The following is a 27315-nucleotide window of genomic DNA, read 5'->3' as shown; positions in this document are numbered from 1 at the left end:
TTCACATAACATATACAAAAACAATTTTAAAACAATAATAAAATGATTTTTTTAATATTTTTTTATTAAATTAAAATATCAAATAAAGTCCGTTGCAACGCACGGACCCAAATCTAGTATATATATAAGCGGGAGTTAGAATTCAAATCATAAAACAGAAACAGAGTAGACTATGCCACCCGTCAGTCTAGTGAGATTTCAATTTTTAGGCCAGATTGCGACCTCAGTGAAACCATCCTCTGTTGCACAAGCTCTAAACATCCCATTGGTGTTATACGGCATAGCAACTTCACCATTAGCAGACACAGCAACGAGACCACATGTTCCTCTAGGTCCGGACTGTTCAACAGCATAAGCCGCCGCCTCGGATAAGGACAAACCTTTGTATTCCATAAGTGCAGCCACTTCTCTAGCCATGGTTGCGCGGATTATATATTCTCCTTTACCTGTGGCTGAGACGGCACAAAGGTGGTTAGCGTACGTTCCTGCACCAATCAACGGAGAGTCTCCGATTCTGCCAGCCATTTTATTGACATAGCCGCCGGTTGATGTGGCCGCAGCTAGGTTTCCAGCGCTGTCCACTGCTACACATCCCACCGTTCCTATCTGGCTGTCGCCACGGATTTCAGGTTCTTTTGGTGTAGGCGCTGTGTAATCCAACTGTGATGAAATGAAATGAAAAAAAAAAACTGAGAATATGCTTACAAGAAAAAACACAAATCTCAATTAAACGAATTACCTGGACGCGATTGAACTCTTTGGCCTGTTTTAGCCTTGCAATGTTTTCAGGAGTTATGAAATAGGTTGATTCAGCCGTCTCAACGCCCTATCAAAGCAAAAGCTTTAGTAGCGAGAAGGTATTACAAAAGAAAGTAGAAGAATCGTTTTTTTTTTCACACTGACGTACATGTGCTCTAGCGAAAGCTTCTGCAGCGTCGAAAGCAAGATAGATATGAGGAGTTTTCTCCATGACGAGTCGAGCTAAAGAGACGGGGTTAACGACAGTGGTGAGGCCAGAGACGGCTCCACATCTTTTGGTTTTACCGTCCATAATAGAAGCTTCCATTTCAACAGTGCCTTGTGCAGTTAGAACGGATCCTTTACCAGCATTGAAGTATGGGTGGTTCTCAAGTTCACGAACCTTAACAACAACAACAGCAGATGGAACTTAACCATAGCTCTATAAGACTCATCAAAAACAAATGGCTCACTGTTAAGTTCTCAATAGAGTGATCTCTGATCACTCATTCATACAAAGCAAAAAAAAAACTAACTCATAATTATCAAGCTTGACGAATGGATAGTTTCAGATTTTAAGTAGTCTCATGGTGACTCTAATCAGAAGCTAAAACCGTCGACTACTTCATCTCCAAATTATCAGTTTCCTCATCGATTGTTACAAAACTATATGATAAACTGAATCACAAAACTATCCGCTAGAGGGAGAGAGAGAGAGGCGTACGACGAGTTCAGTGACGTCCAATGGATGTTTGCCGGATTTGAGGGCGGAAACGCCGAGATCAAGGCAGTGACGCAGAGCGGTCTCGCGAGGGATACGCAGCTCGTCAGGGAGGTCGATCGGAATGTCTCCTCCACCGCCGTGTAACGCTATCGCCCACCCCAACATCGCTTGCAGGAGAACTAAAAAAAATACACTCTCTCAAAGTCTCACCTTCTCAACTCAAAACACTCTTTTAAAAGCATTTAATGGACTCGCCACCTGCTCCATGATCATTTTTAAAAACATTCCCAGTGGCCACTAGATTCTTTTCTGATGTAAAAATTAATGGAATCATATAAAACTCTTTTTAAATGTTCGTCACATTACACTAATAATAAAAAAAATCAGCTCAGTGTAAACACAAGTCCCGCCACATTAGACGCTCATGTGCTTCTTCAAGTTCCATCTTGAAAATATAATTTTTCCGATTCCAAAACACCCTAAAATCGCCATATCAAATACATATGATCAGTTCTCTCTATGTATAAAATAACAATTTGGTAAAATCATATGTGAGAAAGAAACCAAATACTAGTAATTTGTTACCTCAATGACCTTGATGGCTGCAACCTTATGTACGAGCTCATTGTGGCAAGCAAAGTTTTGAACGCAACTGGGGCAACCACTTTCAGCTGAGCAGCAGCATGCCTTTAAGAGATCAACCGAAGCTTTTAGAAGCTCTGTGAAGAATGGACGAATCTGCCAATCAAAACAAAAAAAAAAATTTATTTACCCAAAATCAACAAACAATGTATATTAGTTTTTCAAAAACGTGTGTTTCATTTTCATTTACCTGGGCGGATATGCCGGTTCCTCCAGGATGGCGATCATATAGTAATATTCTTGATGGAAAATAGCTACCGTCACTCGGATGCGGACATTCCGGAGCTAAGTCTGAGTAGTTGCAACGCACAAATCTAGGGACAAAGTACCAACAACAAGAAGAAACCAAAGTTATAATCTGCAGTGTAGAGGACAAAACAAGAAAAAACAAAACACAAGCACGTACAGTGGAACAACATGGAGAAGAGCGTGACAAGCAGCGTGTAAACCAGAACGGAAGTTATCCTCGCCCAATGCTTTTTTTACTGACCCAGGCACTTGAATCCAAACAGCCTATTACACCGGAAAAAGATATTAAGTATTATTGAGTGTATGTACCCAATCCTGCTTAACCGAAACCAAACGGATTGGGAACCCCTTTTTATGTATGTGTAAGGCTAACCTGTGATTGGTAAGAGTAACTTGGGAGTGAGAGACCAGCATCATCATATACTTCATTGGTCTTTTTCCGGATACGGTAAAATCCAAACCAGTCTGTTTTCACACTACAGGGTTGAGCTTGTGCTGTTGTCTTATTCAGTTGATTCTTTGGAGCCTTGAATGCGTAAGCCTGAAACATGACCACGGTAATGAACTAAAAAAAAACTATCACACAAGAGAACCACAATTAGATTATGCCAGAAAATACTTACAGTTTCACCACCAGTTACATGGATACATGTGTGATCCCGAGGCCGGGTGTAGTAATCCACGTTTACTAATTTACACAAAGCTATCTTTTCTTTCGTATCCAAAGCCTCGACCAGATAAGTCCTTCCTTGGTTCATATAAATAGCTCCTTCATAGACCTGGAAAAAGGCTTTGCTTTCCTCGATTTCTTCGAGGACATCGTTACTTCTTTTTTCCACTACTCTGTATCTTTCCGTCTCTATGGCCCGGATAGAGATTCTCTGCGAAGGCTTTTTCTGATAGAAAACGTTGTCCAGCAAAAGGTTTTCAGAGAAAAGAAAACAAGGTTTCGAATAGTAAATTTCAGTGTAGTGCTGGATATTACCTCTCGACCAATATAGTTCCATATTCTAGCAGAAGAATCACGGGACGGATCAAAACTTAAGACTCCTTTGTTCTTGAGCAATTCAAGAGTGTTGCTTAGGCCAGAACCAAAGTGGTCTCCATCGTACTGCAAACTCAATGGGTGCTCATGAGCAGCACAGGCCAAATGCTGCGCAACGACCTGCAAGAAGCAAAGTAGAAAAGCACGTCGGTATTTGACAGTCCGCAGAAGAATCTAAAAAGAATACAATTAAAGATCACAGATTACTAACCTGTTCATTTTGAGAATCAAGATGGCAACACTCAATTGGACTGCGGAAGAGCTTGTTCGGGAATTTCATGAAGTATTGGTCAAGGGGACCGTCAAAGGCAACATATACTGCAAGGGATGGCCTTTCTCGTCTTCCAGACCGACCTGCTTGCTGCCATAGACTGAAAATTCAAAAGAGATCAGTCATTATCAGCTGCAGCTTATGGTATTTTCTGTTTTTAAAGGGAAGAGAAAAGAGCCGAGCAGACTGATGATTTACCTGGCAATACTACCGGGAAAGCCTAAATGCAAAGTTACGTCTATGTGACCGACATCAATCCCCAACTCAAGTGCGTTTGTTGCAGCAATACCACAAAGCTTTCCACCGAATAAGTCAACCTCTATTTTTCTCCGATCCTGCAAAATATCAACTTCTTGATCTAGTAAAAACAATCCATCTACAACAACAATTAAGTTCTTAAACAATGAAAATGGAGACGTACCTCAGCAATGTAACCTCCACGATATGAAGATATGGCTTCAACAAGATGAGGAGCAGTCTTAGCGAGAATATCACGCCTACAGCATATTTTGCAGATCTTAAACTCCATCAACATTTTTATACAGTAAAGAAAAAATCGAAAAGCCTAAAGTGAGAATTTTAATTTCTGATTTGCAAGAGAACTTACGTATAACACAAAACAAGTTCGCAAAGTTTGCGAGATCGACAGAAAGCAATGCAGCGTAGGCCATGCTGAACCATCTCTGCGAAAAGGTGTGAAACTTCCGAAAGTGGGCTGAAAAAAAAACGAAATAATAACTAATGTCAGCTACAGATTGATGAGCACAAATTTGATTTCTTGAAAAATTACCTTGATGAATTATCTGCAGCATCTCCTTTACTATTCTTGTCGTTCGAGCTTTCTTCAGATTTCTGTAATACAACAGATAAAACAAATAAGGAGTAAATAAAAAGTCTTAGAGTTTGGTTCAAAAATATCCAGATTTCTGAACCATACAGTTGTTGGGGGGGCTGAGGGATTCCACAGGACAAATAGCTTTTTGGAGGAAGGACTTCCATCTTTCTCTATCAGCTCGAGCTCAGATAAGTTTGCAAGCTCCTGCACCATCAACAAGCCATGTTTTGATCCCCGTAGCAAGGCTTTTGACAAGCAGATACTATATCCAGATAATCAGTAACGTAGGCATGGATTACCATGCAATGTTCTCGAGGATTAGCAGATGTTGCAGTACAAAATATGAATGAGGGACTGACGCCATATACTGGAAACAAGACATGGTTGGTCAGCTAAAAGTGTGCATATGCAAAATTTGTAATGGAAACTATTGCTTTGACCATGTGATCAGTATTGTCACCAACCATGAGAGCAGATGCGGCGTAGTCTTCTCAATATAAGAGCTGTGTGGCAGCCAAACGCTCCCTTGTAAGTATGGGCTTCATCGACTACAATGTACCTAATATGTTCAACGTAAACTCGACTTTAAGTCAGGGATTATAAGCAGGCCTTGTTACTCTCTAAACCAACCATTTCTTGCAAAGACAATAAAGAAGCTAGTCAAACTTAATATGAGAGGAGAATTTGTTACCTAAGGTTTGACAAAATCCGTCTGAATTGCCCATGGAGAGGCAAGATTGACATATGTAACATATCAGGATTTGTGATCAGCTACATCCATATATATTCAATAACGCTGGTTAGTGAAATATGTATTTGGGAATTCAGATGAGAATGATTTAATGAATCACTATACTGTTGGAAAAAGAAAGACAGTACGAACTTACCAGTCTACCGTTATTCCTCAGCCATGTTCTATCCTTATAAGGGGTATCACCATCGTACACCCCCATATTTATGCTAGCTTCGTATCCTTTTATTAAAGCTGACAACGCTCTAAACTGATCCTGAGCTAAGGCCTATACAAACCAAAAGTGAATCAGTTTCTATCCTAGAAATATCCAAAATTAATGAAATTTCAAAACAGAAAACGCTTTAGAAGAGACGAGCTGAGTAACCTTGGTCGGAAACAAGTACAAGGCACAAGCATCTGTATCAATGGTCAATTTCTCGAAGACTGGCACGTTATAGCAAAGAGATTTTCCACTGGAAGTCATGGTCGCAACGACAACATTCTTCCCAGACAAGGCTGCTGAAATCGATTCAGCCTGATAAAGAAAAAAAGGAAAAGGTTCCAGCCAAAATGAAATCCATAGACTAAGAAGTACATTACAAGATAAGGTACCTGATGGCTGTATAATGTATTGATTCCAATCCGTTTCAAGGCAGACTTCGTGATTTCTGAGAGCTCATCTGGTATTTCAACGTAGACAGCTTTCCGAGCATTGATATCTTCAACATGAACTATCTGCGACAGGAAAAGTTATAAAAAAAGTAAAGCTTCGTGCAAAGCTCTTTAACTAAGAGAATGGAGATTTGCTCGCAACCCAGACCTAAGAATTCGAGGAAGTACAGAGTAAGAGAGTAAAAGGGAGAGACTAAACTACCTGTCCTTTAGATCCAAAACCATTCCTGAGATGTTCAACCATCTCCAACGGTAGCAATGAATTTGTGCCCTGTTAATTGAAACAAATATATTTAAAAACCTAACAACATGTCTACAGATAATCAGTGGTTACGTATCAAAATAGAGTACAGCCCTTCAAATACTAAGGCTACAAACACTGACTGCTGTTACATGTGGACGCAGTAAGAAGATATCCAAAAGGGACAACACCAAAATCTAAGCTGTCAACAAATCAACTGCGCGACCCTTAACCAAAAAGCGTGAACTCATACATAGGTTTTCATTAAGGACCTCTATTTCTAGAACGAGCTAATAACAGAATAAGTACAGCGTCAGTATCGGAGCAGACTCTTACACGACACGACTTCCGGGATGAACGAAAACTATCTTTTCCAGTCTGTCCATCGTCGACACGTGCACTTTCCCTGGCGAAGATAAGCATATCCTCCAAGGAAACAGTTACTCCCCTCTTACATCGATTTTTCAACTGTAAATCAAATATACTTTAAAAATCAAATAATGCACAATTTATGCTAGACCGAAGTGATGGAATAATGCTAGTGCATGGATGCCTAAGATGTGCCATTCATCATAATTTTGATAAGTTTACACCGAAAGAAAAGGTTGGAGTAATAAACGTACCGTTAGCGACTTGATGGACTCCCACAATGCAGCCTTAAAAGAAGTCTCCCGCTTTTTAATAGAACTAAAGACCTTTGAAAGTGGAGTTTTCTTCAGACCTATATAACAATGATTTGAAACAAACACTATTAAAACCTTGGATTAAGAAAGTATGTATTTTTGTAATCTGAAAATTATACCTTGTTTTTCATATTTTTCACCTGCATCTGTTTCAAGAAAATCAGCTATAACTATAGCATTCTCATAGTTAGCAGCCTCAAATTCATCAGTGACAACCTTCACTACCTACAACAACCACAGTGGTTACATACAACAACAAAAAAAAAATCATTAAATAAGGTAGGATTATCTAGAAGTATCAACAAATCACCTTGGGGCATAAAGTTGAAAGATTCTTAACGTCTTCTACACCGACACGAACTCCAGACGTTGCTAACCGGGCAAGCGAATCCTCCAACCGGTTAAAGTACAACTTTTCTCCAAGTGATTCGATAAGAGACGAAAAGAGGTTCAAAAACGTGAACGTCTCCATCGACAGTTTCACCCAATCTGGACAAGAACACGAATAGCCACTTGCATCCTTAGACATCAAACACTTTCCAAACCCTGGAGACGACAGGCAATTCCTGGACTTCAAAACCTCAGCAAGCTTCTCTTTGTTCTGACCCTCGAACTCATCTTTACAATCAGACTCCAAAACACCCTTCAAAAACTCAACTGGACACGTGTCTTGGTCCCGTTTTCGTTTCACCCCAACGGAATGATTCTCAGCTCTGGAGAAGCTTGGAGTCAGTGGAGGCTCTGATAAGTCAGGTTTTGGGGTTTGTGGACGCTCCTTCTTAACAAAAGGAACCAAAACCAAAAAATCGCCGCCGTTAACGGCAGTAGTATCCACCCTACTCTTCAAACTCAACTTCGAACCCTAAAAACAGAAACTATTGATGTTAATTTAAACAAGTTACTTGAAATTAGTGACAAAGAGTAACAGCAAACTCGAAATTTCGAAGAATAAAACTTGGAACCCTAGAAGACCCGAGATACAATCAATCACGGAGACTATAACGAGCGTAGGGGATAAGCATTACCTGGAAGAAGAGATTGAAATTGGGGGAGGAAGAAGCGGGAGCGAATGAGGATTTTAGGGCGACCTTGAGGTCGTGAATCGTCCCGTTCGAGGGAACCTGAACAATCGTCGATTCTCCGGAGAGTGTGCGGACGCGGATCGCAACAGTGTTTCCGCCGCAGCGACTCTCCTCCGCCATTATCGATCGAATTTTACTGTTGTGTTTGTTTCTCCGTCAACCAAGAATTGATTTTATAGGTTTCGTGAGACGGTGTCGTATTGACGCGGCGCGATATGGCGCGGAATTTTACACGGATAATTGATTCGCCACGTGCGAGCTTATATATGATTCAGATAACTCCATCACACGCTACTATTTAAATATTTTCCTGATTTTCATGATAACTTACGGCTGCGGCATTGTACAATTCAAGTTTAGACCTTTTTTTGTTTCTTCTTTCCTCTTAAATTATCTTAAGAATATACATGATACAATTTGTTTAATGTTCCCTTTGAAGATCATATAATAAACAAAACCATATAGATACAAGCTCAAATGATAACAAAAACTCGAATGCATTCGTGATTTGGTAGAAACCATTACTTTCTGTTTGTTTTTCTCCAATTTTTTCATGGTACAAATCCACATACACCTAAATAAACTAAATCCTATAAAGAACACATGAAGATGATTAGTATTTAAAGGCTAGTGACTGCAAGTAGGCACGAGCTTTAGCAGCCATTGCTAGAGATTCCTCATCTTCTCTTTCCTTTGCGGTAGTCACAGCTGCAACATAAGCTTGTCTTGCATCTTCGATTTTCCTCAGTTCTGTTTCATCCACATCATCCTGGTTTTTAATGTAGTTGCAATAGTTAGATGTGACTTCCAAAATAAAAGGGGAAAAGACAGATGATTGTAGTTGTTTCTTGACATACCAGATATGGAAGATGATCAAATTGGTATGGAGTTGCATCATAATCCATGTCGTGTTTTTTGGATTCTGTTTTGGCCAAGGTTTCAAAAACCTGTGTGAAGGAAGACATTTCTCCTTCAACAGCATCTAGCTGTTCTTGAAGCTTGATTGCTTTCGTTCCTGTTGTCTTTGCTTCCCATTGGGTCTTCTCAAGAGCTGCTTGTCTATCTGCAAGTTTGATCTAGTGAAAACAGCAAAAACAAGCGATTAGCATTTGAAGATGGTATATGATAAAAAAAATATATATATAGAAACACAACAGAAAGGGTGTACCTTTGTGTCAGATAATTGTAGCTGCATAGACTTGATCAACGTATCCCTTTCAGCAACCAAGCGACTTGTTTCTTCAAGCTTCATCTGTATCTCGTTTAGCTGATTTTTCTTTGATATCTCCACCGACTTTAAAACCTCTTCTTTCTCTGATAGTTTCGTCTGCAAGTCATTCACTTGCTCTCTAAGTCTTGTAAGTTCGTCCTTGTCTGCACCAGCCAAAGCCTTTGCGTTTTCGCCAACTTCCTTAGCATCGTTCACAGCATCATTATTTCCCTCAGCGTCTCTCTTCTTTCTTCCTGGGACTGCTTGAGAAGCGTTTCTTCCCTTTAAATCAAGTAAATGCAAATACAAGTTAAAAACTGATACAGCCGAGCCTTTAAACTGATACAGTCACCTGGAAACTCGAAACCCACCCATTTAAGTTATTTAACCAAAAACATGAAGCCATTATTATAACATTTACTGCATATGATAAAATTTCAAACAGCGTTGAGTCTATGAACCCTTTTGTGTATGTATATAGAAGAACTTATCAAGCCATTAAGCCTAGTTGATATCAACTCATACCCAAAAAGGAAAAGAAAACAAAAACTAGTTCCATATAAAAGTAACCACCAGTGAAAATTCCAAGTGTGAACCAAAGTAAAAGTCTTGTACCTATGCAACCAAACCAAACCAAACCAAGCAATGGTTCATACTATAAGAGTTACCACAAAGAGATAATAATAGATGGAAACAAGCAAACTCACCCTTCTGGACAAGGATTCTTTGGAAGGCATCTTAGTGTAGACCATTGAACCTCTCCTCTTAAACGAACTCTTTTCTTTGTGTTCCTATTTAACGTTCAATGAGAAGAAAGATATTAAAATCACAGCTTAAATGTGAAACAACCTAACACTCTTTATTATCGTTAATAAAAAATTCCAAACCCAATATCTCCAAAATATCATCACTTTCTCTCACATTTCCACAAATCTCCAAAATTGAATCTATCGAAAGGTCTCGAAATTGCATCTAATCGATCACCCAATCTTCAATTCCCCCACACGAGCTCCTTCGGCTCAGCTAACTCGAGAGAGAGTTGAGAGATGAATAGGTAGAGAATGTTAAATACCATGAACTGCTCGATGAGGGGAACCATCTCAACGAGATCTTTCAAAAGACGCCGATCCAGATTCTCGTTTCCCGAGTTCGTAGCTGCTGCTGCGCCGGCATCAGATTGGTGATGAGGAGGCAAACGGAGGAGATCGTCATCGCCCGCGAGCCACGAGCTATCATCCCCAAATCCAGAATCGCTTAAATGCTGCTGCTGCTGCTCGTACATCTTTCTCCTCCTTCTTGCTGAATAGATCTGCTTCAGTTATTAGTCTTCTACGCCACAGTTTGAGCAATGAGAGAGAGAGAGAGAGAGACGAGGGAGAGACTTTAATAATTTTTAATTTCTTTTTTATCTGTTCTCCAAATTGTTCATCTCCAAGTTGGGGATCTCATATTTTTTCTCCAACGTTCATCTGAAACTACCTACTTCAAATGACTAATATGCCCCTCATCTTCTCACATTTTTTCCCTTGATGCTTTGATTTTGAATTATTTCCTTTGAAAGCACCATTCCTTTTTCTTCTGCTCCCTTGTTATATCCTTTCTTTCTTTGGTTTGGAAAACGACAAATTAATTTAGAATCATGTATTAAGATTTCAAAATTACTTTTACTTAAACTCAATAAATTAGAAAACACTTCTAATGGGCCTTAAAATATGTGTAAATTTCATTGGAAAGGGAACATAGGCACTATAGTTTTTTCTTTTTAAATTTTTGACAGTGATTACAAAAAGACTAGTAGCAGAATGTAGAAACTAAACTAAACAACAAACAAAAATTGACCCAGCTAAGCATGCTGAGACCAAGCGAGCTAGAACAGTTGAAGAAAAAATATCTGGTTTCCACAGAGCTTAAACAAGATCAATTCAAAGGCACTATAGTTATGAATTTAAGATAATACAAGGTCAATTCAATTAGTGCGTCGTCGTCCATTCAATAATCAAATACAAAAGATAACATGAGTTTTGATAACCAATACCAAACAAAATGTATTACTCCAAAGAAGAATTGAGAATTACTGTCTAAAATGCGGTTAGCATAAGTCTTAGGCCTCATATAAGAAAGAGTATGGACCCACGAGATAAAACATAAGACTATAGTTTTGAATGTACATAAGAGAAAGAAAAAAATTAAGATCGAATATATCTCTATAATAATTCGAAAAAAAAATTCCTTTTTGAGGTAAAGAAGAGAGAGAAAAAAAAACAGAGGAATCAACTTTGGGATTATACCCGATGGTAGTGCTGCTTCTTTTTTTTTTTTTTTTAACTTGTGTTGTTGTTGTTCGTCTTCAGCCGTTTTGGTTGCCGAGTTTGCTTGGGGTCATCGTTTCCGGTAGAAACTAATCCACGGGGTTCATGATCCTATCAGCAGTAAGCAAAACGAAAAACTGTTAAGCATCAATGTGGTTTGAATTTTAATCAAATAGTTAAAAACAAAGAACCTTGAAGGAAGAGGACTGTTTAGCAAGCTCGATTTCCACGGAGATGCTTGCTTTCGTTAAGTCCACTCCTGAATTCTCCAATGCTTCTCTTAGTGTTTTCGCTAATCTGCTCCACACAAAGAAAAAATAATTAGATTTTCACTTTTCAACTGTTACAAGATCAAATGAGTTTCAAGTGAGGAGTGATTTAAGTTTTACCCTTGTGAGTAAACACTTGATATACTGATGTTACCCGCATGAACTTCCTCATCGCCACCTTCTTCTTTCAATGGCTGAGTATGAGTCCGAGAACTCTGGCTTGGCTCTAAGGTCTCTGATGCTGCGACTCTTGTGTGCAACTGATTTACGGGGTTACCCGCAATTACAGGAGAGATAAAACTGTTGCTTTGAGCTGACAAAGGAAATGCCCCGGTCGCTGGCGTTGCTCGGTTCAGTGTTTCTGGACGGTCTATAACAACGCCTTGTGTTGTTCCAAGCACCGGCACCGGAATGTTATTCTTCTCTTCTTCCAATTTTGGAGCAAAAGCAACGGTTCCTTCAGGTACTAGCTGTTGGTTGTTTCTTTGCTACAATGTAAAACAGATCACACAGGTTGACATTACATGATTTGTGTCTGCTTTCAGTTTTAAATCGGTAAAAATGAAGATTGAGGTATGGTTTGAAAATGCGATTATATTAATTTACCCAATTCAATAGCTTGGCAGGTTCGTGATTCCATCCTTGGTAAGGAGTTTCGTACTTGCTTGTTTTCTCCTGTAAGAATTGAATATACTCGATAACCTGTATGAAATTTCGAAATTTGGAGATTAGAAACAAAATAAGAATGATCTGTTACAGGAAATTTGGCGAAAGAACGATGTTTATACCTCGAGCAAGAAGGAGGCCTTGTCCCGCTTTTGGTCGCTGTTAGGTATTAGCTGTCTCAACATTTGAAATCTGCAGAGAGATCCATTAATAATGTTTTGATTAGTCTCTCATCTCTGCTATGCTTTTATAAATACATTCTGAATTTTGCTACATTTTGAGTAAATTATACCTATCATTGATCTTGCTCCTCCTCCGTTGTTCAGTAGCAGAATGTTTGGACCTAGGCGTGTTCAGCTTTTGATCGTTACCAACACCTCTCGCCTCTGCTTTTACCCTCAAATCTACATCAACAAAATCAATCAGAACCTAAGCTGTAGCAAATTAGAAAATGTCACGTTGATGATATCTGATTGAATTCAAACCTCTATGGATCTGGCTAGTGGAGGAGCTTTCTTTCTTCGTGACAAAATCTTCTTCATCGTCTAAATCATCGTCCTGTGAAGTTCCTTTTGCTGATCTTAGCATGTCCATGAAGCTCTGGCTCTTCAGTCCAGACCCTCTGCAACCATAGTAAGACTTTATTTGATCAGCCTTTTAAGTTCATAGACCGTTAATAAGGGAAATATACAGAGATGGGACTAACTGAGAGGATGAGCGAGAACTGAAACCGCTCAAAGGGGTATTTGTCAAAGACTGTGACCTTCGTTCTACCGCTGGCCACTGTCCCATAGTTGCTGCACCATCAGCTAAACAGTATAAGAAAATATCACTTTATGTGGTTTCTAAAACACCTGTAAAGCAGTTTAACTAACATCAAGATTCGATTTGTCTTGTTACCTCTGATGCTAGCTCTCTCTCCAGCATTATTCTCCTTCCTTGTCTGTCCCTTCTTCCCAGAACCAGATTCATCCCATAAAGTGAATCCGCTTGCTGCAGCAGCGTATGAGCTGCTATTAGAGTTCGAAATCTCGTCCACAACGTTTCTCTCATTACCACCACCCGCTTGTGCAGCAGCAGTGAACATCATGGGTGGTGACAGCTCCGGCTTAGGAATCCTCTGCTGATTATGAAAATAAGGAATAGGACTTATCGTGTACGTTCCTATTCCACCGGGAAGAACGTGTTGCAGCGGTGGAGGCGGTGCAGGCGGAGGTGGCTTCTCAGAAGCTATCCTGGTTGTGTCAACCCTACTCGTCTCTTCCTTAGCACCGACGCAGTCTAACGGTTGTAGAAAATCATGGGTTTTCAAGTGGCTACCTGCTCCATGTTTCATCAAAAAAATTCTATAAACCATATACGCATATACATTCACATTGTTTAAACCGGGCGTACACACACGACCTTATCATAAATTGTTATAAAAGTAGTTACGCGACCATATAGTTAAACATGTGGCAGTTATAATTATTTAAATCCCCTATTAACGGTCCCTTATTGTCTGGGGCTTTGGGTCCATTAGGGGCCCAATGAGATAGCAACATTGTGATCCATGATTCGTCTTTAAAGAGGTGGTCAGATCAGAATAGATGCACGCGCGGAAAAAACTTAAGAGAATCTTTTAATGAAAAGGGCAAAAAGGTAAATTAATACCTTGAGAAGAAGGTGGTGGTGTAGGCTTTGGATCTGGCTGGAGAGTTGGGTGACTGCAGAGCGATAAAAAATCATGTGTTGGTTTTCTCCCTGTTGAAATTCTTCTAAAATCAAAATTAAAAACGAAAAAAAAAAAGAATAATAATAATAATAATAATCCTATTGGAAGTTGAATAATATAAAAATTAAACTCTTCCTTTTTATCTATTTTAAAATTAGGGCTATGTGTGTTACCTTGAGCTTTGAAGGGACGAGGTTGAGGAAGCTCCATGAACAACGACAGCTTCAACGGTTCTTGGATAACTTTTTTTTCAAAATAACTCTATGCGCGGTGAATTATCACGATTATCTCGGACGCAAATTTAAAATTATAGAGAATTCTGTAGCTAGCAACTTAGATCTGAGAATTCAACAGATGTTTCTCTTCTCCGTCGCTTGTGGAAGAGAAATTGAGCTTAGAATTCAGATAATTCTCCAGTTCGACGAGATTTACTGAAGAAATCACCGAAACAAACGGACTCGATAGATCTGTCAACGAAATTGCAGAGAGATTCGTAAGTTTAACCATATTTCAGCAAAATTCAAGCTCAAACCAACAGAATTTCGCATAATTCAAGTCAACTCGTGAGCATCGAGATCGATAAACTGGATTCCAAGTCAAATCTAAATCAACGACAGAAAGAAAAAAAAGCGTACCTTGTCGATAATGAAACAACGACGGCGAATTGTGGTGAAGCTTTGGATCTATTAAGCCGGAGCAACCGAAGTTCGAACTCCGAGACGCAAGCTCTTCGATCTGATCGGGGAAAAAAAAAAGATCAGCCAGAGAGCTCTCTCACTCCCTCTCTCTCTCTCTCTCTGTTTTGAGAGGTAATGAAAAGGCGGAGATCTTTTATACACTCGTTAATAACGCTCCCCGTTTTAACAGCAATACACTCCGTTTAAACGACGTTAATTCTAACGGTGTCACGTGGTTGATGGATGTCTAGTTAGTTTGCTTTTTTTGTAAGTGTATCGGTTTTATCCGTTTAGCGGCGCTCAAAAGTACATAACACACATCCACAGACAACAACAAAAAAGTAATCTGTTGTTTTGGTTTAATCAATGACTGTGAAGTATATATAAAAAATTTGTTTAATGCAAATCCCATATGTATTAATACACAAATATTTAAAAAGTTATAACAAACGGTTTGTGTTAATTAAAAAAGTGCATTGCTGAATTGTCACATAATTAGAATGTTAATTTTGCTTATGTGGCGGTTTAAGAATAAGAATTTTGTTTGTTTAAAATTAAATTGATAGGAAATGTTATATTATAAAGTATGTTTATTATTGATTTTTCATTTATCAAATTGAAATTATTATATATTATTTTTTTAATAAAACCTACGAAATTATATAATGTAATTAAGATATATATATGACAATTAATTATTTTAAATAATAAAGATTTGCTAACAATCTGTATATTTTCTATCATTTTTATTTAATTATGTATTATTAAAATAAATTACATAATTACATTAATCATATCATAAAAAATTATATTTTTTTGCATATGCTGTATTTTGAATTTTTCAAAACGAGCATAAATTACTAAAACTGTTAAAAGTCCAACATAAACTTTTGTGATCAAGGTTTAATTTTTTTCTATAATAAGATATAATGATTATAAAATGATATGAATAAACAATTTTATTTTAATAGGTGTTTATGTTAATATATATATATATTTCATATCGTTTAAATTAAACTATAAATCATATGAAAATACATACTTATATTTTGATATCTGCGTTGAACATATATTGAAAAGTTAATATTTTAATTTTAAAATTTTCATTGTTTTTTTTAATGATTATAAATTATTGAAACCACTAAAAATTCCACATTAAAAAAAATCGTTGGTGTAAAATTTTGTCACACAAATATGTAAATAATCATAAAATCATATGAGTAGAAACCTCATTTAATGAATATTTATATTAAAAGTGAACTATATATCTATGCTATATATCTATGCTAATATCATTTAAATTTAATATATATCGATTGTTTTGATTTATTTACCATAAATAATTGCGAACAAACAAGAACGGTCGTTTTATTTATATGCGCACGCCTGTTTATTACATAATAGTAACTGATTTCTTAGTAATTAATATATAATTATTATTTTATTATTTCATAATATTCTAAAAATATAAAATAAGTAATAAAAATAAAATATTTATTATACTCAAGGTGCGAATCTTCTAATAATTTTAAATCTAAAATATTTTCTAAATCTGAGGCCAAAATAAAATAACGAAATGAGAATAAATTCAAAAATCAATATTTATATCGAGCAATAACCAAAATGAAAAAATTGACACAAAAATGAGAAAAATATTAAAGATAGATAGGATTGACATGTGAACGTAAACTTCTCATAACCATAATTAACTTTAAAATTGTTAAATCATGATATAAAATCGAGCTGCCATAGTTTCATTGTAACCAAATAGTAGGGGTGAGATTCTTCGGCCTAAACATTAGGTTCTTATGCGATAAGTGATTTTTTAACCTAAAATATTTTTAAAAATGAGATCAGTTCATCGGCAAACAAATTATGTAATTAACAAAAAGATTTTTAAAAAATTGTTTAAGGGACAAAAATATTTATTCGATCAAAAATATAAATTTTATTTTTCCATACGATATTTGTTAAATAATTTTCATATAAATTCACCATGCGCAAAGCAGAGGTCTTATTCTAGTTTACTTTAAACGAGAACGAAAGGAAATTTCTATTGCTTATGGAGTATAGTTTTAGTTGTATACGGTATTTATTTTTACAAACTGTATATAGTAGCATTTAGTTTCATCGACTCTACCAATTGATGGACATTTTCCAATATTCGTTGTCGGCAAATGAAACTCACATGCCGCTATTAATTTGAACTTTTTATAGGCATGCATTCGCACAACATATGTTCATATTACAATCATGGCGATAGCGAACATTAAATCTTGGCGAATTCATAATTTAATATTCCAATCAAACAGCTTGTAGTTGTTGGTGACGTTGTCCTCTATATTTCAATTCATTGAATATTTTTTGCGTGTCAATGCACTCTATTTATTTTACTATAGGTTATAGAAATTACGCACTATTATTATTCGTCGAAGTAAATGCAACCAAGCGAAAATCAATAAACTATGTGAACTCCATGTATTTGATAGTCAATTATTCGCATATTCTCGTATTTCATAAACTGAATACCACCAAACTTAAATAAAGAAAGAATATTATGGCATTTGATGAAATCACGTGTCCCTTCGTCATTTCTGGTTATTTATTTGTAACACCTATAATCATATAACTAAATAATTACAAAAAAGAGTTACATTTACACACACACAAAAAAAACTATATATGATTCTGTCTACGTTTAAATAACAAAAAGTATCAAAGTTTGATATAGTGAGACTATATATTATGAGATTGCCGTATTATGGAATTAATATATATATGCATAAGCACCTCAACGGGTTTTCCTTATGCGTTTTCGTATATATATTAGAATGCCAGCTAAGTTTGCTGAAAATGATCATCATGATCATAAGCGGTTTGGTGATATGAATTTATAGTAGAAATGATGGTATGCATTTGTTTCCCGAATACCTAACCAAAATCTATGAGTTTGTGTGAGTGGGGCAAATATAATTTTGTAAGTGTATGCGTCTATGTGTTTGTGTGAGTGGGGGGATCTATGTACGTGACATTAGGTGGAACAAATACAGCTATTCCTTTGTGCAATGCCATTAACAATTGTCAACGAGATTAGGACCCATAATCAAGATCCTAATCATGTAAGCTAATTAAACAAATTTTCAAATTAGTTGAGTGCCACTTGTTAAGGACCTTATATTTTATTAAAAAATTAGATATATATAACTAACCAAAACAGAACACTACATGTATAAAATAAATTTAATTACCATTTACCAAACTAACATTGTATATTGTGGACGAATTTTAGTTATGTATTTGGGAAACAAATATGTATATATTCCATTTGTATTTGAACGGAGTATTGTAAATATTTTTATTGGTTGTTTAGACTTGCTCAAACCTCCTAAAACTTATAAAATAATGATGGACCGGAGTATGCAAGAACAACAGGATCAATTACCGTCCCATCATTGCGTGCGAATTAGGAATGAATTAATTATGCCATCACTTTCTTCTTCTTTTTTTTTTTAATTTGAGAATGAAAATAAATGAATCTAAAACATAGAGGGAGGTGGAGGAACTATAGCTAAACAGTGTTGGATCACATGAAGAGGAAAATGATACAAAATAGGGAAAGGGGCAATAACAATAACACATCCCCACATGCTCTCCACTTTGTCCCGTGAGTTGTTAGGTTGTTTCTAAAGCCTAAACACGCTTTTCCTCTTTCTTAATCTTTTCATATAACCGATAAAATTGTTATATTGCTTGCAAGCTCATGGTTCTTTAATGATACGTTGTAGTTTGGTTAATTGTGAAATGGCGTTATATTTGAGATTCGGTCTCTCTACCGCACAAGTAATTGATTAGCTAAATTGAATTTGTTTATGTATTAGTGGCTTAATTAGAGAATTATAAGAAAAAGGAATGAATAAAAAGTTAAAAATGTCAATTCAGAAGTGAAAGACGGGAGGAAGAGGTTAGCGTGATGTCGTATTCGTGCTATAGTAGGGCCACGTGAATTGACTCTGCAACTCACGTGAGAAATTACTGTAGAATCTCAAGAGGAAGGGCATGAGTCATGGCTAGGCCTGGAACGGATAGAATATCGGGTTTTTGAAGGTATTTGCAATTTGCTTCGTATATCACGGATATCTAATTTTTCGATTTGCTTTGCTTTGAAAAAATACGAATATTTGAAAAAACGGATATCCGGAAAAAAATAGATATTTGCGGATATTTACGAATACTTACGGATATCTTATATGTTTTGATTAATACAAATAATCTTAAAAATTTGAACAAATTTATGTTATAAAATATTTTTTTGCATGATATATATGATAAAAATTAAAAGAAATAGTGAATCTACATACAACATAACCTTTTAAAATTAATAATCTATAAATTAATATAGTCTCAAATTAAGTTTTTGGTTCAATTAATATATTGATAATTCTATTAATTAATTAAAAATTATAGTTTTGGTGTAGTCCCAACATTATTAATTTATAGAGGTTTCACTGTAGTTTGTAATTTTTTTGAACTTAGTTAACAATTATATTAACACAAAACTTAAGAAAAAAATTATAATTATCATAAATGTGTTTCCTTCCTTTTATGTAATACTTTTATATAAATAATAATGTGAATAGAATTTATCAAATCCTATGTTAGGATAAAAATTATATAATTTTATACATTAAAAACTTTAAATATAATCAAGATATACATGTACTTATATATTGTCGGATCGGATATCACTACAAGAAAACATCAAGGATTCGGAGGGAAAAAATCGTCGGAATTTCGTCGGAATATCGTTATTCCGACGCAATTCCGACGAAATACGTCGTCGGAAATAATTCCTCGGAATTTCTTTTTTCCTCTGAAATCCCTCGGAATTTTCCGACGGAATTCCGAGGAAATAAATTTCCGAGGAAATTCCGAGGATCCCTTGTTTGTCGGAAAAGTCCTCGGAATATACCGAGGTAGAACTTCGTCGGGATAATTCCTCGGAAGTTCATCGATCGATGCGTGTTTGGACATATATACATCGATCGATAGGAGTATACCGACGGACTTTTTCCTCGGTTTATTCCGAGGAACTGTTCCCTCGGTATATTCCGAGGGATCCGTTCCTCGGAATTTTCCGAGGGAGTTGTCCCTCGGAAAATTCCGAGGGAAATGTCCCTCGCTATATTTTTTAAAAAAACGGATCGATCGATGCGTTTTTGTTCAAAAACGCATCGATCGATGTAGTGAAAAATATAATTAATTTCCTCGAAATGTAAAAAATATTAATTTTTTTGAAAAAATAAAATTTCTGAAATTTAAATTCGAAAATATGAAATTAAAAGTAAAATTGAAATCATACTAATTAATATTCAAAGTTTCACAAATAAAAATAAAACATTCCGAGATTGGGGAAAAAAAAACTACGGGTCTGGCACGTCCGGGAACACCTCGTTCGGGTACATCCTCTGCATCATCTCCATCATTTGCTGGTTCAGCCTCCTCTGTGCCTCATAGCCCGCCTGTTGAGCCGCCATCTGGGTCTCCAACAAAGATATTCGATCATCTTTGTCCTTCAACTGAGCCGTAAGTACTTCTGGATCAACAAAGGGCGGTGGTGCAGAAGAAGGAGGAACCGACCGGGTGCGACGACCCAAACCGAACAAACGTCCCTTCTTCTTTGGAACCGACTGAATAGAAAAAAGCCAAATTTAGAAATTTAAACCAAGAAATAAATGAATTGAACTTAAAAAAAAAGAACTTACGGATTCAACGATTTCGTTGATTCGAAACCGGGACAAGTTGGTCGAAGCCGTCGAAGCGTCATCCTCGGTTTGAAGCTGAGACACTTCGTCTACCACCTGAGTTTGGACCAGGTCGACCACGTCCCTCACAAGACCGTCATCAATCTGGCCGGTCTTCTTGTTGGTATACGCCCTCCTCATTAGGGCGAGATCATCGACCGGCTCGCCATCATTTTCTTCCGCCTTGAAAAAAAACATAAAATTAAAGAAACATTAGAAATTAGAAGAAATGCACAATAAATTTAAATTCTGAAACTCAAATAATTGAAGAAAAAGCGGTTGAACTTACCATGCGATCTCCGAGAGTGGCAATAGATTGAGCACCCAAGTTATGCTTGTAGATGCCCTTCCCTTTACGGTCGCTCCTGCGGTTGGTGGAGTTGGTGGAAGAAGTTTCTTTCGTCTCCTCCTTATCCCAATGCGCACACAACTCCTTCCAGACCGTATCGTTCATCGACTTTGGGACCTTTTAATTAAAAAAAAAAAAAAGTTTAATAAATTAAAAAATAGTTTAATAAATTAAAAAATTGTTTAATAAATTAAATCGAACCTTATTGATTTCCCACTTCTTCTTCCACTCGTGGATCTGCTTCCCATAGTTGTCCATTACTTTATGGACGAAGTGGTGATAGATAAAGAGCGTCTCATCGGAATTCCAGTTGAACTCTTGCTGAAAAAAAAACAATTAGTAGAAAATTTATATTAAAGATTAAAAATATAAGTAAAAAATTAGAATACTTACCGCAAACTGACGAAACCACAGAACCTGCTTGTCGGTTGGGAAGTGAGTGAAAGTCGGATGTCCACTGTCGAGGGCCGAGTACATCATACGGTTGATCCATGCGCTGATCCCGTTCCCGGATCGGTTGAACCTTATTAAAAGAACAAACGGTTAATAATGAATCCAAATTTAAAGAAAAAAAATGTTTAATTACCATGTTTGACCCCGTCCATGTGGATACGGAGTGAGATACGGAAGATGGTCACGACCGGGCTGTTGAACCAACTCCGCAACCCTCATCACTCCCGGAGGACCCGGAGGAACAGGAGCGGATGCAGCAGCGGGAGCGAGAGGAGCATGAGCGGGTGCAGCAGAGGGAGATGTATGGTTGGAGCTGTGGGGCGAAGGGGAATCCTGAAAATGGCTGGAATCCCGAGACTGGCTCCCCGTACCACCACGACCACGACGCTGTCGAGGCCGGGTCTGATCATCATGAGACCTGTAAATTAAAAAAAATATATTTAATAAATACAGAAATATATAAATTAATTTTTTTTATTAAAAAAAAATCCCAAATAATTTAATCACAGAAAAAGATTTATATATATTAAATTTTTTTAATAAATATATAAAAATAGTTCTAATAAACAAAAATAGTTTTAATAAATAAAAATTGTTTAATAATTACAAAAAATAGTTTTAATAATATATATATATATGAAAAATATTTTTAAATCCCAAATAATAGTATTTAATCACAAAAAAGTTTTATAGATATTTAAAATGTTTTGTAAAATCCAAAAAATCGAATTTATATAGAATTTTTTTTTGTAAAATCCAAAAAATCGAATTTATATAGAAAAATCGTTTTGTAAAATACAAAAATCGATTTTATATACAAAAATCGATTTTATAAATACAAAAAAATAAAAAAATTATAAAAAAATTCTAAATCAATTCAACAAAACAAATTATTCAACCAAATCACAATTCTAAACCTATTATACAACCAAATCACAATCCTAACCAATCACCCTAACAAAAATCTATCAAAACTACACAAAAACCTAACAAATAGAACCTAAGAGAGTGGGATAGGGTCCTTACATGATTTGTGTAAGAGAAGAGGGAGATCGCCGGAGATATCGTCGGATTTCAGGGGGAAATCGCCGGAGAGAAGAGAGGAGGCGCAGAGGAAGAAGAGAGAAATGGGGAAGAAGAAGGGGCTCGTGGTTATAAAACCTAGGGTCCGACGGACATTATCCGTCGGAATTCCGTCGGAATTCTAATTTCAATTTTCGCGAAATATTTGCCCGGTAAAATGAAAATATTCCGAGGAAATTCCGACGGATAGTAAAATATCCGTCGGAATTTCCTCGGAATATTCCGAGGAAATACCGAGGAACTAGTGTTTGGGGTTTCAAAACATCAATTTTTTTTGCCGTATTTCATTTCTTATACAATTGTAATGCATACCATTGAGGATTCTTTGTATACATGAGCATAAACCATGAAATAACAAATTTCAAAACTAATTGAAAGTATTCCCTTTACCGTTCGTTAAAAGGTATAATTGTTTCTCTTATGTTGCGAGATTTCGTTCATACAATCGGAAAAGTGTTAATTATACGGTAAGGAACAAATTTTTGACTTCATAATGAACGTAAGACACTTAATAAGGGTTATATAGGTGTTATTCAAACGGCAAAACGTTGTTTTCGGTTTAAAAACCCTATTTCCTCGGAATTTCCTCGGAATTTCCTCGGATTATTCCGAGGGAACTCCGAGGAAACCCTCTTCTTCCTCGAAATTTCCTCGGAATATTCCGAGGAAATTCCGACGAACTAGTGTTAGGGGTTTCAAAACGTAATTTTTTTAAAAACAACGCATCGATCGATGCGTTTTTGAACAAAAACAAATCGATCGATTACTAAGATGGCCCGGGCCGTAAGATTGTGATCGATCGATGAGAGTATCCCATCGATCTATCGACAATCTGAATTGTTCCTCGGAATTTCCTCGGAAAATCTTGTATGTTTTTTTAAAAATGCATCGATCGATGCGTTATAGAACAAAAACGCATCGATCGATTACTAGGATGGACCGGGCCGTAAGATTGTGATCGATCGATGAGATTAACCCATCGATCTATCGACAATCTGAATTATTCCTCGGAATTTCATCGGAAAATCTTGTATGTTTTTTTAAAAATGCATCGATCGATGCGTTATAGAACAAAACGCATCGATCGATTACTAGGATGGACCGGGCCGTAGATTGTGATCGATCGATGAGAGTATCCCATCGATCGATCGACAATCTGAATTGTTCCTCGGAATTTCCTCGGAAAATCTTGTATGTTTTTTTAAAAACGCATCGATCGATGCGTTATAGAACAAAAACGCATCGATCGATTACTAGGATTTACGGGGCCGTAAGATTGTGATCGATCGATGAGAGTAACCCATCGATCTATCGACAATCTGAATTGTTCCTCGGAATTTCGTCGGAAAATCTTGTATGTTTTTTTAAAAATGCATCGATCGATGCGTTATAGAACACAAACGCATCGATCGATTACAAGGATGGACCGGGCCGTAAGATTGTGATCGATCGATGAGAGTATCCCATCGATCGATCGACAATCTGAATTGTTCCTCGGAATTTCCTCGGAAAATCTTGTATGTTTTTTTTAAAACGCATCGATCGATGCGTTATAGAACAAAAACGCATCGATCGATTACCAAGATGGCCCGGGCCGTAAGAATGTGATCGATCGATGCGTTATAGAAACAAAACGCATCGATCGATGCGTGTTCGGAAAACAGAATTATAAGGCAAAACCCGACCTTTTTTGGATCTAAACCTTAGAACTCTCATCCCCTCCGATTTCCCCTATAATTCGCCCCCCCCTTTCTCTCTCTATAATCATCCGATTTGAACAATTTTGGGCTCTATTCCACTTGATTTTTCGAGCTCTACCTGATTCCTACACTCGTCTTCACCCTAAGACAGGTATACTCCGCGAATCTCCACATTCTGAAATCGTGTTCTTGAGCAATTTTTGGGTTTTGTGAATTTCTTATTTCCGTGTTGATTCCTTGATCAAATATGCATGAAACAGATGTTTAAACATGGAATAGAACACAATTGTCTGTGATCAACGAGTTTGGAACACAATTGAGATGATTTAGGGATTGAGAATTTTTTTCAATTTCGTTTTTTTTATCACAACTCGATTTCGCTTTTCATTTTCATGTTGCTTTGAGTTCTTAATTGATTATAACCATGTTGAGAGCAATGATTCTATTTTGTAGAGAATGAAGCGCACGAAAACATCAGCAAAGAAGAACACACAAGAAGAGGGTTCGTCTCAGCGAGAGAAGCAAAGGCCAAAGAAGTGGGATAAGTCTGATACCACCCACTACAACAACATGAAGAAGGTAGCCGTTCCGGCTACACAACTAGCATGTCCTGAGACGATGACAATATTGGGAATCAAAGCAGACATTGAAGGACTGTTCCAGAACATGGGTCTAGGCCAACTATGCAACCTCAAGGAACCCACTTATCCGGAGTTGGTACGCCAGTTCATAGCATCCGCATACGTCACCCGTCCCGATGATAGCCATCAGGAAGGTTTTCTGGCATTCGTAGTGCAGAAAGTATACTATGAGGTATCTTTCACAGACCTCTGCGGACTATTTGGATTGAGTGCGGGGGAGAGGACATATGGTCTTTATTGGACTTCAGAGCTGTTGAACTTCTGGGAAACGATTGGCACAGGGGTTTATAGATCTTCTCAGGCAAAGGAGTCACTTATCCGGAGCCCAGTACTGAGATATGCGACACGCCTCATTGGCTCATTGCTATACGGGACAACCACAGCCGCATCAGTCACGCAATGGGAGTTGTGCCTCCTGTACCAAGGTGTGAGGCATTTGCTACCGGCATTTGGAAACTCTACATTCCCACCTGCTACTGCCTTCAACATGGGAGCGGTGCTGGCCGCAAACTTAGCAGGATACAAGGGGAAAGTAACCAAATCCAAGAGCAATGCATGTGGATTTGGTGCAGTGATTACTCGGATCCTTAGACATGTGGGTGTAGACTGTGAGAACCACCAGGTAGCACTGGACAGATCGAACAACATTGCTTGGAACTACCTGGATGTCATTTCTCTAGTAAGTAAGGAGTTCATAGCTGGTCCCCACTCGAGGATCGATCGGGATGGTCCTTACGTCTACGTATTCCAGGACCGAGCGAAGAAAACACTCTACTGCCACCTGCCTCAGATCGGCCTGACTGCTCTACTTTCAGAGGCTGCAGTTGAGTTTCTACCCCCTGCTACCGCACTAGTAGACAAGCCATCCTTCTTCACGCCAAAATATCAGACCAAAGGCAAGGGCGTGGTTGATGAAGAAGGACAAGATGAGGCTGCACAAGCCATTCCAGATGATTCACAACCCCATCAGCTACTCCCATCAGACTCCAGCCAGTACAAGCTGCAAGAGCTTCCACCGAACGCCACTTCGCGCCAGCAACAACATTGGAGAGATCAGAGCATAAAGACAAACAACGACATGCTACACAAGATCTGGGCTGCCATTTCACGTATCAGGCCGTGTCGTTGCCAAAAGGATGATGTAGTTCATCGGGACAACTCTCCATCCAGCTCTGGTTCGGGTTCGAGTGGTACACACATGGTAAGAAAGAGGTCCAAGAGACCCAACGATGCAGGAACATCTGGAGCAGGAGACGAGGAGTAGGAGCTATCACCGGCTATTTTATTTTCTTTTCTATTCTAACGTTTTATGGTCTTATTTTCTGTTAATTTTGAACTGAGTTTTTTTTTAGGTTTCTTAATTATGAGTTCGTATTTCTTTTACATGGTTTCTTTGTTTTATTTGGTTGTGTTTTGTGTAGCTTTTAATTCGTATTCAGCTTTGCCTTGCTAGATAAACCAAATAACTATTATCCAAGGAAAGAGGTTATATCAAGTGTTCCTCGGAATTTCCTCGGTATTTCTTAAAAAAAAAAAAAAATAAGTTCAATGGTAGTCTGTTTCCGAGTCATCATCACCAGATGAATCTGAATCTGGATCTTGGTGAAACTCTCCAATTACTGGTTCATCCTCTACGTGAACGACGGCTTCCTCTCCAAAGTCGGTTAAATCGACTACAAGGCCAACTCCAGCTAAATCTTCTGCTGCACTACAGTTGCCGGATGTGCTTGGTTGTAGTGGGTCTTCCAGCTCAGAACTTCCCTGAACTCGGCCTCTCGGGTTGAGTCTTGTAACAGTAACCCATGGATCATCTCTGTTCCTTACCCGGGGGTACTTGATATAACAAACCTGTAACATTTAGAAAAATTATAAATTAATACACATGATGATGAATCATTCTGAATAATTAACATTTAATTACCTGATCGGCCTGGGAAGCAAGAATGAAAGGATCATAATATTGCAGCTTTCGCCTCGAATTTACTGATATAACACCAAATGCATCTGTTCTCACACCTCGATCTGGGGTGTTGTCGTGCCAATCACAATAGAAAACAGTACAGCGCAATCCAACCATGCCCAAATACTTGATTTCCAAAATCTCATGTATGTGTCCGTAGTATACATCATCTCCTGATGCAGAACAAACGCCAGCATCATAAGTCGTACTCGAACGTCTCCTCTTCTGAGTTGTGAATGCATATCCTCGAGTACAAAATCTCGGATATGACTTCACAACAAAGTTTGGTCCAACGACCATCTCACGTATCCAATCGTCAAATGTTTCACCTCTGGCCAAACCAGCAGACACCTATTAATAGCACATATATATATATTATATCAATAAATGTGAATTAGTATAAATATGTGATAAAATATATTTTAATTTGTTTAAAGCACTCACATAAGTAAACATCCATCCAGTAAATTCTCTCTGCTTCATTTCTTCTAGTTCGTCCTCTGTGGCGTATCTATACTCGAACCGCTTTTCTGCCATGAAAATCCTGTATATGATGACAATAATGTAA

At 37.4% G+C, this 27315-nt stretch overlaps 4 protein-coding genes across 7 annotated transcripts; all 4 read right to left on the bottom strand.

Moving 5' to 3' along the window:
* Nucleotides 1-43: 43 nt before the first annotated feature.
* Nucleotides 44-1688, bottom strand: LOC125592318 (isoaspartyl peptidase/L-asparaginase 1-like). Its single transcript, XM_048767173.1, has 4 exons — nucleotides 1463-1688; nucleotides 908-1141; nucleotides 740-826; nucleotides 44-660 (listed from the first exon to the last, which is right to left on the bottom strand). Exons 1-4 carry the CDS (start codon nucleotides 1625-1627, stop codon nucleotides 199-201), a joined length of 948 nt encoding a protein of 315 aa, XP_048623130.1. The 5' UTR covers nucleotides 1628-1688; the 3' UTR covers nucleotides 44-198.
* An 84-nt stretch (nucleotides 1689-1772) lies between these two features.
* LOC106392706 (uncharacterized ATP-dependent helicase YprA) lies at nucleotides 1773-8073 on the bottom strand. The gene is made up of 25 exons (XM_048767171.1): nucleotides 7859-8073; nucleotides 7144-7695; nucleotides 6953-7058; nucleotides 6774-6871; nucleotides 6487-6618; nucleotides 6112-6180; nucleotides 5850-5972; nucleotides 5623-5772; nucleotides 5392-5523; nucleotides 5196-5275; nucleotides 4969-5063; nucleotides 4804-4871; nucleotides 4607-4708; nucleotides 4460-4521; nucleotides 4277-4384; nucleotides 4091-4166; nucleotides 3868-4004; nucleotides 3610-3769; nucleotides 3339-3518; nucleotides 2977-3249; nucleotides 2727-2894; nucleotides 2511-2617; nucleotides 2295-2418; nucleotides 2048-2200; nucleotides 1773-1941 (listed from the first exon to the last, which is right to left on the bottom strand). Exons 1-25 carry the CDS (start codon nucleotides 8033-8035, stop codon nucleotides 1897-1899), a joined length of 3477 nt encoding a protein of 1158 aa, XP_048623128.1. The 5' UTR covers nucleotides 8036-8073; the 3' UTR covers nucleotides 1773-1896.
* A 320-nt stretch (nucleotides 8074-8393) lies between these two features.
* On the bottom strand, nucleotides 8394-10638 carry LOC106390389 (protein MICROTUBULE BINDING PROTEIN 2C-like). Its single transcript, XM_013830844.3, has 5 exons — nucleotides 10198-10638; nucleotides 9833-9916; nucleotides 9084-9407; nucleotides 8773-8991; nucleotides 8394-8684 (listed from the first exon to the last, which is right to left on the bottom strand). The coding sequence occupies exons 1-5, from the start codon at nucleotides 10405-10407 to the stop codon at nucleotides 8529-8531; spliced, it is 993 nt and encodes a 330-aa protein (XP_013686298.2). The 5' UTR covers nucleotides 10408-10638; the 3' UTR covers nucleotides 8394-8528.
* A 535-nt stretch (nucleotides 10639-11173) lies between these two features.
* On the bottom strand, nucleotides 11174-14925 carry LOC106396381 (transcription factor BIM1). 4 transcript variants are annotated; one of them, XM_013836752.2, is made up of 12 exons: nucleotides 14719-14925; nucleotides 14257-14550; nucleotides 14023-14112; nucleotides 13270-13689; nucleotides 13076-13178; nucleotides 12855-12991; nucleotides 12662-12773; nucleotides 12492-12561; nucleotides 12310-12405; nucleotides 11824-12191; nucleotides 11626-11731; nucleotides 11174-11545 (listed from the first exon to the last, which is right to left on the bottom strand). In XM_013836752.2, the coding sequence occupies exons 2-12, from the start codon at nucleotides 14291-14293 to the stop codon at nucleotides 11447-11449; spliced, it is 1638 nt and encodes a 545-aa protein (XP_013692206.1). In that variant the 5' UTR covers nucleotides 14294-14550; nucleotides 14719-14925; the 3' UTR covers nucleotides 11174-11446. The 4 variants fall into 4 exon arrangements, with proteins under 4 accessions (XP_013692206.1, XP_013692207.1, XP_013692208.1 ...); XM_013836753.2 differs by having other exon boundaries at nucleotides 13076-13166; XM_013836754.3 differs by having other exon boundaries at nucleotides 14023-14075; nucleotides 14719-14888.
* Nucleotides 14926-27315: the final 12390 nt, after the last annotated feature.

The sequence above is a fragment of the Brassica napus genome, chromosome C9, assembly GCF_020379485.1.
Source record: "Brassica napus cultivar Da-Ae chromosome C9, Da-Ae, whole genome shotgun sequence".
NCBI lineage: Eukaryota > Viridiplantae > Streptophyta > Magnoliopsida > Brassicales > Brassicaceae > Brassica > Brassica napus.
The sequence above is the reverse complement of the archived record's forward strand: the minus strand, read 5'-3'. Positions and strand labels throughout refer to the sequence as shown.

Bases quoted from the DNA above. Each gene is read 5' to 3' on its own strand.
- LOC106392706 (XM_048767171.1), bottom strand. From the start codon at position 8,035: ATGGCGGAGGAGAGTCGCTGCGGCGGAAACACTGTTGCGATCCGCGTC. The intron at 3,519-3,609 runs GTTAGTAATCTG...TGCTTCTTGCAG, and splicing joins TTGATTCTCAAAATGAACAG to GTCGTTGCGCAGCATTTGGC. The intron at 2,201-2,294 runs GTAAATGAAAAT...TTTGATTGGCAG, and splicing joins GAACCGGCATATCCGCCCAG to ATTCGTCCATTCTTCACAGA.
- LOC106390389 (XM_013830844.3), bottom strand. From the start codon at position 10,407: ATGTACGAGCAGCAGCAGCAGCATTTAAGCGATTCTGGATTTGGGGAT. The intron at 9,408-9,832 runs GTGAGTTTGCTT...CTTGATTTAAAG, and splicing joins AAGAATCCTTGTCCAGAAGG to GGAAGAAACGCTTCTCAAGC. The intron at 8,685-8,772 runs GTATGTCAAGAA...ATTAAAAACCAG, and splicing joins TTGATCATCTTCCATATCTG to GATGATGTGGATGAAACAGA.
- LOC106396381 (XM_013836752.2), bottom strand. From the start codon at position 14,293: ATGGAGCTTCCTCAACCTCGTCCCTTCAAAGCTCAAG. The intron at 13,690-14,022 runs GTATTAATTTAC...AACATGGAGCAG, and splicing joins ACCACCACCTTCTTCTCAAG to GTAGCCACTTGAAAACCCAT. The intron at 12,406-12,491 runs GTATAAACATCG...AATTTCATACAG, and splicing joins AGGCCTCCTTCTTGCTCGAG to GTTATCGAGTATATTCAATT.
- LOC125592318 (XM_048767173.1), bottom strand. From the start codon at position 1,627: ATGTTGGGGTGGGCGATAGCGTTACACGGCGGTGGAGGAGACATTCCG. The intron at 1,142-1,462 runs GTACGCCTCTCT...GTTGTTGTTAAG, and splicing joins TGGACGTCACTGAACTCGTC to GTTCGTGAACTTGAGAACCA. The intron at 827-907 runs GTACGTCAGTGT...TTGCTTTGATAG, and splicing joins AAGCTTTCGCTAGAGCACAT to GGCGTTGAGACGGCTGAATC.